This window comes from Condylura cristata, unplaced genomic scaffold, assembly GCF_000260355.1.
Source record: "Condylura cristata isolate star-nosed mole 26May11 unplaced genomic scaffold, ConCri1.0 scaffold00011, whole genome shotgun sequence".
NCBI lineage: Eukaryota > Metazoa > Chordata > Mammalia > Eulipotyphla > Talpidae > Condylura > Condylura cristata.
In genome coordinates this window covers 26,827,289-26,840,397 of record NW_004567112.1, presented here as the reverse complement: position 1 = coordinate 26,840,397, position 13,109 = coordinate 26,827,289, and the positions used below count along the sequence as shown (strand labels likewise).

The following is a 13,109-nucleotide window of genomic DNA, read 5'->3' as shown; positions in this document are numbered from 1 at the left end:
AAAATACCAAAATAAATACCAAAAAAAAAAAACCAAAAAACAAAACTTATTTATTGAGCTTCTAATATATGTCAGTGACTGTTCTGGACAGCGAGGGCACAGAAGTAAACAAAATGAACTTCTGATTTTGATGAGTTTACAAAAGGTCAATAAGCTTCTTATCAACCATCAGGCACTTTACAAAAACAACATCTATTTTCCCACTAAGGATCTAACACAACCCTGGGTCACAGCGCTCACTCATTCATTCAATTTATTTATTTATTCACTCATTCAATTATTCATGTAAGCATCAAATATTACTGACTATCAATTATGTGTCATGCACAGAGTGAGGTGTTGGGAAAAGTGATAAGAGAGACTGAGGCTGTGCCTGAACAGAGTCTAGTCTAGAATGAAGAAGAGAGATAACAGTGTCAATTCCACAGAAAGAGGAGGTTCCTGCTCCCTGCCATCTACTGAAGGATGGAGCTGAGAGGCAGGAGGCCTTGGGAGAGAAGACTGAGGGGGAAGGCTTGGAGGAGAAAGTAGAGCAGAGAGACATGCAAAGAGGAAGCCGTGTTCATTTCTCGGCCTTGCAGCAGGGACTTGGGGGACATGGAAGGAGAAGAGAGGTGGGTGAGAGACCCATGTGGAGGCTGACAATAGCCTTATCTTGGCTTATACTTTGATTTTGTTCACTGTCTTCTATACTTGCCTAGCTCTTTCTGTCCCTCTCCTAAGGGTCCCCACCAGAAGGTGCCTTAGATTAGTGGCAGGCTTTCTGGCCTCAGTGGCCCTGCTTTGGACAAATCCTGTATTGGCTGGGCCTTTACCCATGAGGGGATGGGTAACTTTGGGTGTTAAATGGGAAAGCGATGGTCTTTTCTCTCCTCTCAAGCCTATGCACACTAACTCTATTAAAATTCTTTTCTATTGAAGGTCTTATGTACTAAGAGTATGTTTCGTCTTTCTGCAGCAGCAGAACCCATCTAGAACATGCAAGTTTGAGGGTCTTGGGGAGCCACTAAGGAAGTGCTATAAAACTTAAACTAAGGACATGCTATAAAAATAAGTAATATTGACAGTTGGCAGTAATCATCACAGCCTATTGGCTGATGAGTGGCAGTTCACAACTTACAAGGGGTGCTCAGTTGGCATCTGCTCAGTCAAATCCAGCTAAGTTGAACTGATAAAGACTGGAGGTGAGCAGACCTTGATACACTGGCTGCCCTGGGATTTGCTGTGAGCAGGGATGGGCCCCAACCAGCCTGCCAGAATCACCACTACACCCCCAGCTGATGCTAAGATAAAGGCTGTGATGGGTGGAGTCTTAAACAGCTGGCGTTGTGAGGTCCTGCAGGGTGACATTAAACAGCTCAGCACAGCTGCTTCCCGGCAGCCCACTGTACCTCTGTCAGACACCAGGCACCAGGGGCCAGAGTACCCATTAACTCAGTCCTGGTGCTGCCTCCCAGTTCCCTCATCCATAAAATGGAGACAATCCAGGGGTGAGGACCCAAGGAACCAGTTCATGACAGTACCATTTTTTGTTTGATGTTCAAGTGTGGTAAACAAGCCAGGATTGGCTGCTTGCTGGAACATTTCCTGTGACCTTTAAGCTCTGGGGTCAGGTAGCCTCGCTTTCCTCCCTGAGGTTTCCTCTTAAAGATTGCTGGTTTCTGATTGTCCAATATTAATGTTCACTCCAGAAGAGCATCTGCTTTCCCATCTATCTTGTGTCTCCTCCTCCCAATTCCAAGCTTTTACTCTAAATTAAATCAGAATTTAAATCAATCTTCTCTCCCACTGCCGAGCTTTCCATCACTTATTCTCCTGGAAAACACAGGCGTGCACATGCGCGTGCACACACACACACACACATACACACACCAGCCTGCTTTCAAAATGATTTCTAAATTGTTCTGCCAGAACTTGTAGCTACATCAGCCACCAAGCATTGCATGCAGCCCGCAGCCCTGAGGTTGCAGGCGTCACCTCACACACTTCGTGCCCTGCTGTTTCCAAGGCCCCCACGCCTTTGCTCTGCTCTGGAGCAGTTTTCTTGCTCACACCGGATGTTAGGGGTATGTAGCCAACAGCCAGCCATGGTGGATGCGTGCCCCATGACTGCGTAGTTGAGGGGTGACTTCCCTCCAGAGCTCAGTCCTAAACTTGCACAGCACCCCAATACAGCCAGGACAAGAAGGACTCAGCCCTCTGAGAAGTGGTGGGGGTGGCACTCAAGCCCAGACACGGCCTTCCTGTCCCACATCTGTAATTTGTGTTTTGGGTAATAGGATAAGCCTCAGATGCTTCACTTCTGGGCACCTCCTCAGGTGTGAGCTGTGCACCTGGTGAATTTTCCAAAGCGCCAGGGCCAGCTCTGAGAAACCAGGGTTCCTGGACTCTGGATGAGGGAGTTCTTTGTCCCCCACTTAAGTCCCTTTCAGGTCCCCTGAAAAACACTCTAGGGCTGTGGCCCTGTCTCATTCTTAATTGGTTTTCATTTTTCATGTATATTTTTTTAAAACTTGCACTTGAATATAGTATCACTGTAAGAAATTAAAATACTAAAAACTTCACATTTTCTAGTACCACACTGTCCGCACCCTCCTCAGAGTTCTACCCTACAGCTCTGATCTGTAGTACTCCTATTCTGAAAACTGCCCAAGTAACTTACTTCAGTTTTACTAAATACAAACATGTAAAAGTTATATCTGAACATAGTTTAAAGAATCACAGTTCTACAAGGCTTATAAGCAGGCAGCAATTACTTCTATTGTTGCCTGAATCTCAATCAATGCCTTCAGCTCTTTTAATTGAGTTCTTTTTCTTATTTTTATGTTTACTTTTAAATACATGCTTATATATACTATTTCTTGATTGAAAATTTTAGGTATTACCTATGGAGCCCCTGGAAGGTTGAGATCTTGTTTTCACCTCCCCTCTCCCCCACATGGTCTCTCCCCTTTGGGTAATATGGTCAGTGTTTACACTCCTGGGAAATTCTAGGAAATTTTTCCCTAAGGATTTCTTTCCCTTCCTTTCTCTCCTATCTTGCTATGTCCCCTCCCATGTGCCCGGTACCTTGACCGTGCCAAGCTCTAAGGATTTCTCACTTAGGCGCCGCGGGAGGGGACTTTCGGGCCCCTCACAACATCTCAGAAATAATAAGATGCCCTGGTTTCCTAGGGCCCCAAGTTGGTTTTGGGCCCCTGGCAACATCTCAGAAGCAAAAAGAAATTAATGTACTACATGTCATGCTTCTATTAAAAGAATCACTGTACCCCTATATTTGCTTGCCAAGAAAAATTGTATAAATGCTCTGCAATCTTAAAAATAAATCACATTCAGATATGCACTCCTAGAAGTCGTGTCTGCCTGTCACTCAGCCTCATCCTTGTCCACCCTGTGCCAGAATTGCCATCCTGAAACTTGTCTCATGCTCCTGCTGTGCTGGTTCGCGGCACTACCTTTTTACAGAATTTCTCTTATGCAGACACTAGGTTGTCTCTCCTCTTTGTTATACTTCTCTTTCTGGGAGATGATGTCAAGTTTTTCACCCAACCTTCCTTTTAAGTTTCTGTTTTTGAGATCTTAGTTGTTAATTTCTGGAAGGTAGTTCATTCTCTGACTGTCACTTTCATAGTCTGTGTGAAAATATTAAGTCATTTTACAGAGCAGTTTTCTTCCTCCTGTATCATTTGTGCTGTCTCCAACTTGGGCTTCGTTTTGTTTTGTTTCCTTTCCTGTGTTTGTGTCTGTCCTTCGTAGGAAATGCTTTCCTGGCAGTCCCACCAGCAACAGAGCAGCATCCTCCCCTCAAGGGCCTTTCCTCCTCCTCCCAGAGCCCAGCCTCACATGCCTCTGCCTGGAGAGGGCAGCCTCAGCCTCACACTAGGGTACTCAGGGGCTCCAGGATCTAATGGTCTTTTAAAAATGATTCTCAAACAGTTCTGCTTTCAATTGCATTCATTACCAGAGATAACTGGTCTGGCAACTCCTGAATTTTTGAGTGGTGCTGTTTTGCAAGCCCTAGGGATTTTGCGCTCTCCCTGCTGGAGATCCCTCTCTCAGGCCTGCTAATCACCATCTCAGGCCCTTCTGTCCAGGGTCCTGGGTCCTGGGAGCGCTGCGCTCTGCTGCCTCCCTGCTGCCTCCCCCTTGGCCTGCCTGTCCAGGTGAGTCCATACCTCCATCCTTCAGTTCTCTCTTGGCATTTTGAAATCTGTCATCCTTAGCTAGAAGTTTGAATGTGAGATTTTATTTTCCTATTCAATTACGAGAGATTTGGAAATCTCTGGGGGTGCTATTTCCATGTGGATAGCGTTCTCTGTTTCGTATCCACGCTCTCCCTATTACCTTGCTTTTAGTTTCCAAGTCTGTTTTCCCTTTGCAGTATTGTCAGTGTTCTTAGTCTCTAGAATTTCACTTTTTGAAAGAAATGGAGAACGACGAGTATTTCTCTTTGTTTATACATGTCGTCAGGAGCAGTTTGGCTCATGGCTGCTCTGTTTTCTTGGTAGCTTATTATTTATATTATTGTGAAATATTTCTCTGTTCCCTTTTATTCTTATCAACCTGGATTATATTTTACTTGAATTTTGTTTTATTTTATTTTCATTTGATCTTGCTAAGTACACATTTGTTGGTTTATATATTTTTTTACTGCTGTTTGGTTTTTAACTTTTTTGCACAGTGCTCTCTCATTCTGAGACTTAGTCACCCACCTTCTACCTTAAGTGACAAATCTGACCTAATCACATTTATTATGACAACCTGAATGTTTCAACTAATTCCTTAACATCTTATTGATGTAATTTTTATTTTCCATTTATATTTCTCTTGTCTCACCCCTGGCTCCCATTTTCTGCTCATTTGCTGAACTGTTTAATTTGTCATATTTTCCTTCTGTGTTATGTATTGGGAGTTGTTCTTTCCACTTCTATCAGATCTCATTTCTATTCAAAGCCAAGAAACCCAAAAGTAAATGACTGGAATAGCTAGGCTTAACATGAGTTCCCAAACAGCTGATCAACAAAGAATAGGGCAGGAGTTCTCATAGCTCATGAAATATTTCAAAATATTTCAAATATTTCAGAAGCTAAAACCACTAAGATGGGGAAAAAAAAAAAACCGCCTAGACCCTTCTATCAGTGAAGCGGCAGCATCTGTCTGCTAGAAACTGTAGGGACAAGTATTGGAAAAGGCTGGAGGACAGGGCCACACTTTCAGGTTCTTCTGCTGGAAAGCATCTTGCCTAGTGTTTCCTCTGAGCTTGTGCTTCCTCCTGGGATTTTCCCCATCTCCATGCTCCACATCCTCGTCCTCTGCTGACCCTCCTGCCAGCGAGGAGGGGAGAGGGGGAGCGATAGGACTCTGGAGAGAGAACAAGCATGTGGGTTGAAAGTGACTCTCGCCATGTGCCCTGTACTCTGGGCAGCATCAACGGTAGCTGGACATCCCTGTTCTTGACAATTCCCTCTGCTAGACAGATGACAGGCCGCCTGTCAGGAGGCTGCTCAGCGCCTGGGCACTTCTGTCACCGTTAACAGTGAGCAGGGCACGTTTTTCCAGGAACCAGATATTGAGAATTATATCTAGTCATGCAATTAGCTGGAAATTTGTGGGCTATTCTGCCAGCAGACATGCAGGTTTGAGATCATGCTGTAAACGCTAAATGAGCCCAAGCTGACCAGCAATCCCCTTGAAATTGGAAATGTGGGCAGTGGGGTTGGTAAACAGTCATGTTTTGCAGGAAGAGGAATCATGGAAAGGAATATGGGCCCAGAGGATTTGGGAGTGTCAGCTAGGCTTAGAGCATCCAAAAGAGAAGCCCAGTAAGATGCTGGCATCTCTTCAAATGCTGACTCCGTTAGGAAGCCGGTGGCTCCCTGGCCTTGAATCCCCTGGTGCAGTTTGGGTTGGGCCCTAGGACACCTCCTGTGTCCAAAGTGCTGATTGGGATGTCAGTGCCTCCATTTTATTAGTTGTTTCCACCAGAAGCCAATAAAGTCTGGAAAAGATAGCAGGGAAAGAAGACAAATACCCCATTTGGGAGGTTGGAAGCGAGGTTTCCTGTGGACTGCAACTAGTAAGGCTTACCCTGGGGTCGCCTGGGGAGCGTGTGCAGGTCCACATGGTGCCTGGCGCCTCTGCCTGTACACTGGTTCACTGGACTGGCCCGCTGGTACAGCACAGCCTTCCCAGGGGATGCTGGGAAGGGATGCTGTGGCTGGGCCAGGAGCAGGACGGCGGCTGGGTCACAGGCCACAGGCAAGGTTCTGAGAGGCTGGGGACCCTGGTGACTCTGGTCACAATCACGTTAGCCAGAAAAGCCAAGTCACTGCTGAAGAGCCGAAGCTGGTCTTCAACATAAATGTAGTGTGGATCAGGCATCGTCTGGGGCACCAGTAATCCTGGCCTTGCTGTGCAGCACCTTTTGCTTTGACCTTAGATCTGTCTTAACAAGGGGAGCTTGCCATACTCTCTGCACGCCTTTCCATTAGAAAGAATGCACCGAAGATAGACTCTAATATGTTGCCACTGAGTCCTGACCTGAGGCTTCCTCCTTCTCAAGCTGAGACTCCCATTTTCTTCCAGAGGGACCTGACATAGAGGAGAAGTATTAAAGCTATATTTCTCCCAAATGGACACGTCCTCCTTGATATACTCAGAAGAACTGAAAGACAGGTGAAAGATTTGGTTTCTTGCTGCGGGGTGACGTGATCCCACAGAGCAGTAACTCTTCACATCTGCCGGGCACCCAACCTGCGCCACCTCCACCCACCTCCACATTGTGAGGACTGCTGAGCTGTGCTCAGGCTCCCGCCCAGAGGCTCTGTGACCACTGACCCGGGGCGGGTCTCCTCTTCCTTTCTGACTTAGAGTGACGACTAGAAGCATCCTTTGGGAGTCCTGTACATGTTGCTTCAAGGGGACACAGGTGCACTTTTCTCCCATTTTGCCCAGGGAATGGGCACCAGACAATCCTGACCTCTGGCTGCAGTCCAGCTCACGTGAAACCTGTGTGTCAGCAGCTGCAGTCAATGGCTTCAGCTTTTACATTCTCTTCCCCTTTTTCTCCAAGAAAAGTGAGGCAACCTACCAAGTATCCCCTCTCTTCCTGAACCCTACAGCCAGGGTAGCTCACCGGCTCTGCCCGTCAGCTGCCTTGCAGTGCAGACCACGCAGGAGTGAGCAGGCCACATGGAGGCGGGGTGAAGAGAGCAGCTCTGAGTGAGGGCCCGAGTGCAATCTAGTGGAAAGGTAGATGTGTCAGGCAGCTGAAATAGTTCTTGCACTGCTGGCGAGAAGCAGAAGCAGCCACTGACTGCAGCTGCTGACACACGGGTTTCACGTGAGCTGGACTGCGGCCAGAGGTCAGGATTGTCTGCTGCCCGTTCCCTGAGCAATGGAAATAAAGTGCACCTGTGTCCCCTTGGAAGCACAAAAGACTAAAATTTTAGAAAGGATGGTCTCTATCAACATTCTAAGGAAACATTTTCATCACCAACGCTGTGATGTGTTTTGGTCAAACAAGCTATGGAACCAAGAACGGAGGCTGAGAATTTAAATCAATTTGGAAGTCCTGATGGAGTGTTCTTCTGAGTGCTGTCAGTGGCTTGGGTTCTTAAGAGGGTCTCTCGGCTGCCCCCACCCCCTGGCCATAGCTTGGCCTCTTGGAAGCTCTGCCCTGAGGCCCATCAGACACAGGACATGTGCTTCTTACCTGGGGCTTGGTCTCATCTTTGTCCTTGTAGTAGAAAAGCTGATCTCCACGCAGCACGAACCAGCGCTGCTGCCAGTTCTTCATGATGCTCCTCTGCTTCTTCAGCCAGCCGGCCTTCAGCACGGGGCCCAGTCTGCGGGGGCAGGGCGGCCGCCCGGGGCTCCGGCTCTGCTCCCCCATCACCAGGCTCTTGGAGCGGGCTGGAAACCAAGAACACACACAGTGAGCATAAAGAATGGCATGCCTGTTTCCAGTCCCTGCCCCACCCTGGCATCCCAGCTGCTCTGTGACTGGGTCACAGAGGCACAATCATGTCTGTTCTACTACCTCCTGGGCAACAGAGGACCATGGGTTGGAGTGCAGATCCACCAGCAGGTTGGCACAGGTGCCCAGCCTGCCTGCCTGGTTAGTTTGAGGTATGTCATGAAAAAAATAAGAAGAAGAAGGAGGATTTTCCATGGGTCTTACTCTAGCAGAATAGGATCACTGACAGCGGGGAGATCAAGGGCAGGCATTATCTCTTCTCTCTGCCACCATGAGCAGCTGTGATGGCTCTGTGGGTACCAGCTGTCACTTGAGTCAGACCACGTAGGTCCACATTTGCTGGACCTTGATTCCCTGTTGCCATCATTGGGCCATGGGGTGTTGAATGTCCCATGTCTGGGTGCCTTGACCCAGAGAGGAAGGGGGTTGCTCTCTGCTGTGCCCCATTGCACTGAAGGGAGACTTGTCATCCTGAGGGTAGCAGGTTCCTTCCAGAGACTGAAGGAGAAAGCAAATCAGAGAAGTCAAGCCCGGATGGTGTAGACAGGCTCCTCCTCTGGCACCTGTAGTGTGCCCTGCACCTGAGGCCGACCTAGCCTGGCTCTGGCATGTACCTGCTATTTACCCCTCTGCTCCTCTCCTTCCCACGGGCCTGGTCTCCAGGCATACTGATGTGCTCCGGCTGAAGGGATACTTCCCCGTTTATGACTATGGCCCTTTTCTATCCCTGTGCATTACCTAGGATGTCCTCCACTGCTGGGCACTTGGAATCTTTCCAGTTTTAGTTAATTAAAGAGACAATGGAGTCCAGGTAAAGACACACAGGCCCAGGTTTGGGCCACTGCCAGCTCTGTGAACTCTCTGGTCTCAGTGTGTTGATGCAGAACTGCTTCCTGAGTGTGCACTCCAGGTCAGCGCCTGGGGAGAAAGGCGGGACCTTTCATTGGCTTTTGGTCCTTTCAGTGGTATTACATATTTCCTTCCAAACATGGCATGTGGAGAGCCTCCCTCGTGGCGTAGGGGTTAAGGCTCAGCGTTATCACTGCGAAGGCCTGAGTTCCATTCCGGCCAGGGAGCTAAGCCACATATGGCACAACAGACCTCTCCTGTCACCCGCTGCTCCCCTCAGCAGTGTATTTCAGTAGATCTGCCTGCTCTGCTCCCCACTCTGTCTCTGGTGAATCCTCTCAGTCCCTGCACCTGTGGCCTACACTCCAGCTCTTGTATGCATAAATAAATAAAAATAAATCTTAAAAAAAGTAGTGTGTGGATACTGACACCACAAAGTTATTCTAGTGTCCCACTTTCTCCATAGCAAGTAGTAGGAAATACCAGATTCTGAATAGTCTTATTCCATAATTTAGTAGGTATAAAACTGACTGAACACGCCACTTTTGGATTACTTAAAAAAAAATGAGGGAATATCTTCACATAGGGGTCTACTAACTGCAAAGCACCAGCCTACTCCCTTTGCGCCTTTCCCTTACTAGTGAGAGGTGCTGGGGTGGTGCTCCAGCCGGGGCGCCTATCGGTCCATGGGTCACTTGGGCCGCTTTCCTTCTCACACGAGCCCTTCCCCAGGGCTCCTGGGCCTCTGGAAAGACCACCTTGTGGTGCCAGTGTGTGTCACGCAACTCTCTGCCCTGCAAACTCAGCAGTCTCCCATGGAGGAAGAAGTGCCCTGCTGGGTGAGGATGGGCCAAGCTTCTGGCAGAAAGGTGGGGCTGTGCAGACGAACCCGGGGGTGTCAGGAAGGGCCTTTCCTCCTAGGTCTTTCTCCTACCACTCCTCCTTCCAGAGGGGCAGATTAGGACTGTATTTACTGGATCTTGCTGACCCCTTCCCAGGTTCTGAGACTGTGTGGGGCTCAGGGAACATGCTAGACATGAGGATTATTATCATCATCCAGGTGTTCTGGTGGAGGAACCCACTTCATGGAATATACTAGCACCACGTGTCTAGTTATGTCTCTTGTCTTCTATTACAATGGGTCTGATACTGTCTCATTTGACAAGATCATGGTGCTGCTTGGACCAAGACCCCTGCACTGGATCAGCATATAATAGCAGTCCAGCAGAAACTCAGCGACTCATCACTAGAGCCCGACACTGAAGAGTGCAGTGTCCTGTGCTGGATGGTTCTGTGGAAGTGCTCTCTGTCCAGGTGTGTCAGCCCGGAAAGCCTAAGTTCTTGGAGTAAGGACCCTGGCTGCTGAGCCTGGCAGGGAGCAGGTGGCCAGCATACTTGTGCAGTGAATAAATAACCACAGGTATGTCAGCCCTCAGCTTCTCACTGCAGCAAGACAAAGAAGAAAGGGGTGGCGCTTCTGTCCTGATTTTTAAGCTTTGGGCTTCTACCCTTCGAGGGGCTGCAAGCATGAAGAGAGCAGACCCAAGCAGAGACCTGTTCACCAGGACAAGGGGGCTGCACCTATTTAGGGAAGGAAGCTACGGCTGGTGGGTCTGTTTCAGCAGAGGCAGCATCCCTGAGGGCCCAGACCTGTTACCACCACCTCAGCTCTTGCTTCTTCAGCTCACTAGGGAGGCACTTCCTGCAGATGTTACTCAAGCTGCCAAGCTAGCCTAGGTTTTCCCCCAGCTGATCAATCACGCAGATACTATTTACAAGGCCGATTGAGCATCTTGAAAGGAAAATAATCGTTGTCATGACTTATTAATAACCACTGTTCCTGTCCTCAGTGTTTCCTTGAATCAACTTATTCAGTTCTGTAAATATTTAAACCAAGGTTTCAAGACGAATAGGGCTGACATTTGAAGACTCCAGAACTGATGAGTGTTTCTAGAGAGGGCCCATGAATGGCTCTCACCTGGAAAGGAGAGGAGGGTGCTGTCTGCTCTCCTCAAAGTAGGGGCTCTTTTGCCCACAGGCACATTATTCACTCACTCACTCACTCACTCACTTACTCACTCACTCACTACCATCTTCTGAATCCACACAACTCCTCCAGGTACATGCAGAACCTTGAGTTGTTCATGTTTCCTGGGAAAGCCCAGCCTGGCAGGGGAAATAAACCATAAAGGACAACCACACAGGTATGAAAGAGCCACAGGCTGAGTGGACAGGCAAAGGTTGTGGACGCTTAGGTGAAGGTGTGGACTTTTCCCCAGAGCCAGAGGGGAACACTGAGCTGAGCCTGAGGATGATGAGAAATTGGGCCTACCTCCAGGCAGGTGGGGCTCTGACTTGAGAAGAAGGAGCTGGTGGATGGAAGGTGAGGCACAAGTGTCTGTGAGGTGACAGCTAGAACCAGCTGGCTAACATCAATAATGCCACTTAGTCCTCAGGATAACACAGAATAACCCTGCCTTTGTGTAAATTCTAATTGAGACTCAGGAAGGAAGCAGTTTATACAAAGTCACACGTCATTGTTACAAAGTGGAGCCAGGAGTTAAATCCTGTGGGTCCTGGTCACCATGACTCTTATAATTCTTCCCCAGTAGGCCCAAGCCCAAGTGGTCACTAAATGCTTCAGAGCAGAGGTGCACTAACTGCCATGGAGAGAGAGAAGGCGCCCAGCCAGAGCGTCCACAAGACAGACAGCTTAGTTTCCATCCACCTAGGGGCTGCTCAGGATGAGAACACAAATCAACTCAAACCCCAGAGGGTGGAGTTCTGGGTGGAGGAAATGGAATGCGAGGACCAAAGGATGCATCTACTAGAGAAGCGTGAAGGCTGTGTAGCCAGGGAATGTGAGGTGAAGGGCCACAGGCCAGCTACTGGCTCAAGCTCTTTTCCTGTTAAGGAAATGGGGATCTTTGGTTTCTCAGGGTTGAAGAAATTAAAGAAACATACAGAGAAGGAAGTGCAGGTGGGCCAACAAAGAGGTCTCTCTGGAGGTGCCAATGCCCATGGCAGTCAGGGACCTGCAAGGGACGAGCACCATGGGCCCTTAATGAGGTATGTGGCTAAAAGGTCAGTTGCATCTTGTTCCGGTGGGTTGTGAGGCAGAGGCAATGGAGGGCACTCCCCTCTCTCCCACCGGAAGGGTCACAGCACACAGGTAGCCACACACAGGGATAGCTCTGACACACACTGTGATCTTCCCAAAAGCGACACCCCCAAGTTCCCATCATCGACAAAATGGCCACATAAGCTGTGCTTATATGATAGGACACTTTGCAGAAAGAAGACAAATGTGTATGAGGCGATGCAATTAGTTCCCCCGTAACAAACACCTCAGATGTGTCTTCATTTCTTTTCTCTAATTCCTCTTCCATTCTCTGTATTTTCATAGTAAAACACACATAACATAAAAGTTACCATTTTAATCACTTTCAAGTGTTCAACTCAATGGGGTTTAAGGACATTCACATTATTTTATAACCGTGATGACCAACCATTTCCAGACCTTTCCATTCTCCCAAAGTGTCCTGTTCCAGCCAGGCTTCCTTTACCTCTGTCCCACCAAAGCTGTTCTTATCAGGGCCGCCAGTGACCCCCACATTGCTCAGCCCTGTCACTGGTTGGGTTGGCTTGTTCTTTCTTTTTGCAGCATTTGACCCAGTTGGTCTTCTGGGACCCATCTGCCTTTGGGTTCCAAGACCGCTCTCTTCTCTGCTGGCTGCCACTGTCTTGTGGTCCTTACATCTCGGCAGCCAGTGCCCCAGGTTGTGCTTGGGCCGAGTTTTTGTCCAGGCTCACTGGGCGATCTCCTGTCTCACAGACTTCAACACCATCGATGTGCTGATGCCCTGGACACTGTCACTGACACCTCTGATGCTACGTGCCCAGAGTAGAACACATGGTCTTTCCATGCAGTGTGAGCCCCTCACCTCCATCAGTGGGAACGCTGTCCTCGGCCACCAGTTCCCAGCTGCCACCATCTCCCACTGCCTTTCCTTTTCTCCTGTCTGCCCTCCCCGCTGCTGCTGCCTCTTAACAGAACATTAGAGAGCTTTGAAAGCCAGAGTCAGAGCACACAGCTCCCTTCTCACTCGGTAAAGTCAGAGCCAGCACTAAGACCTGGAGCATCCACGCCCCACCCCTCGCCTCCTCAGTCCTGCCACACTGGCTTCTGATGTTTCTCAAATGGGGGCTGTGGCCTGTCACTCAGATCTGCACCTGGTGTCCTCTGTCCCTGCACTATGGCTCCCTGTCTATGGGTGCTGTC

At 48.7% G+C, this 13,109-nt stretch overlaps 1 protein-coding gene across 4 annotated transcripts in view; it reads right to left on the bottom strand.

The window, feature by feature from the left end:
- Positions 1-13,109, bottom strand: part of ARHGAP22 (Rho GTPase activating protein 22) — a 142,076-nt gene that overhangs the window by 89,574 nt on the left and 39,393 nt on the right. For all 4 annotated transcript variants that reach the window (XM_012723702.1, XM_004680668.2, XM_012723704.1 and 1 more), the window contains one exon: positions 7,715-7,914. In XM_012723702.1, the coding sequence (XP_012579156.1) occupies positions 7,715-7,914 (200 nt within the window). The remainder of the gene's footprint in view (positions 1-7,714; positions 7,915-13,109) is intronic.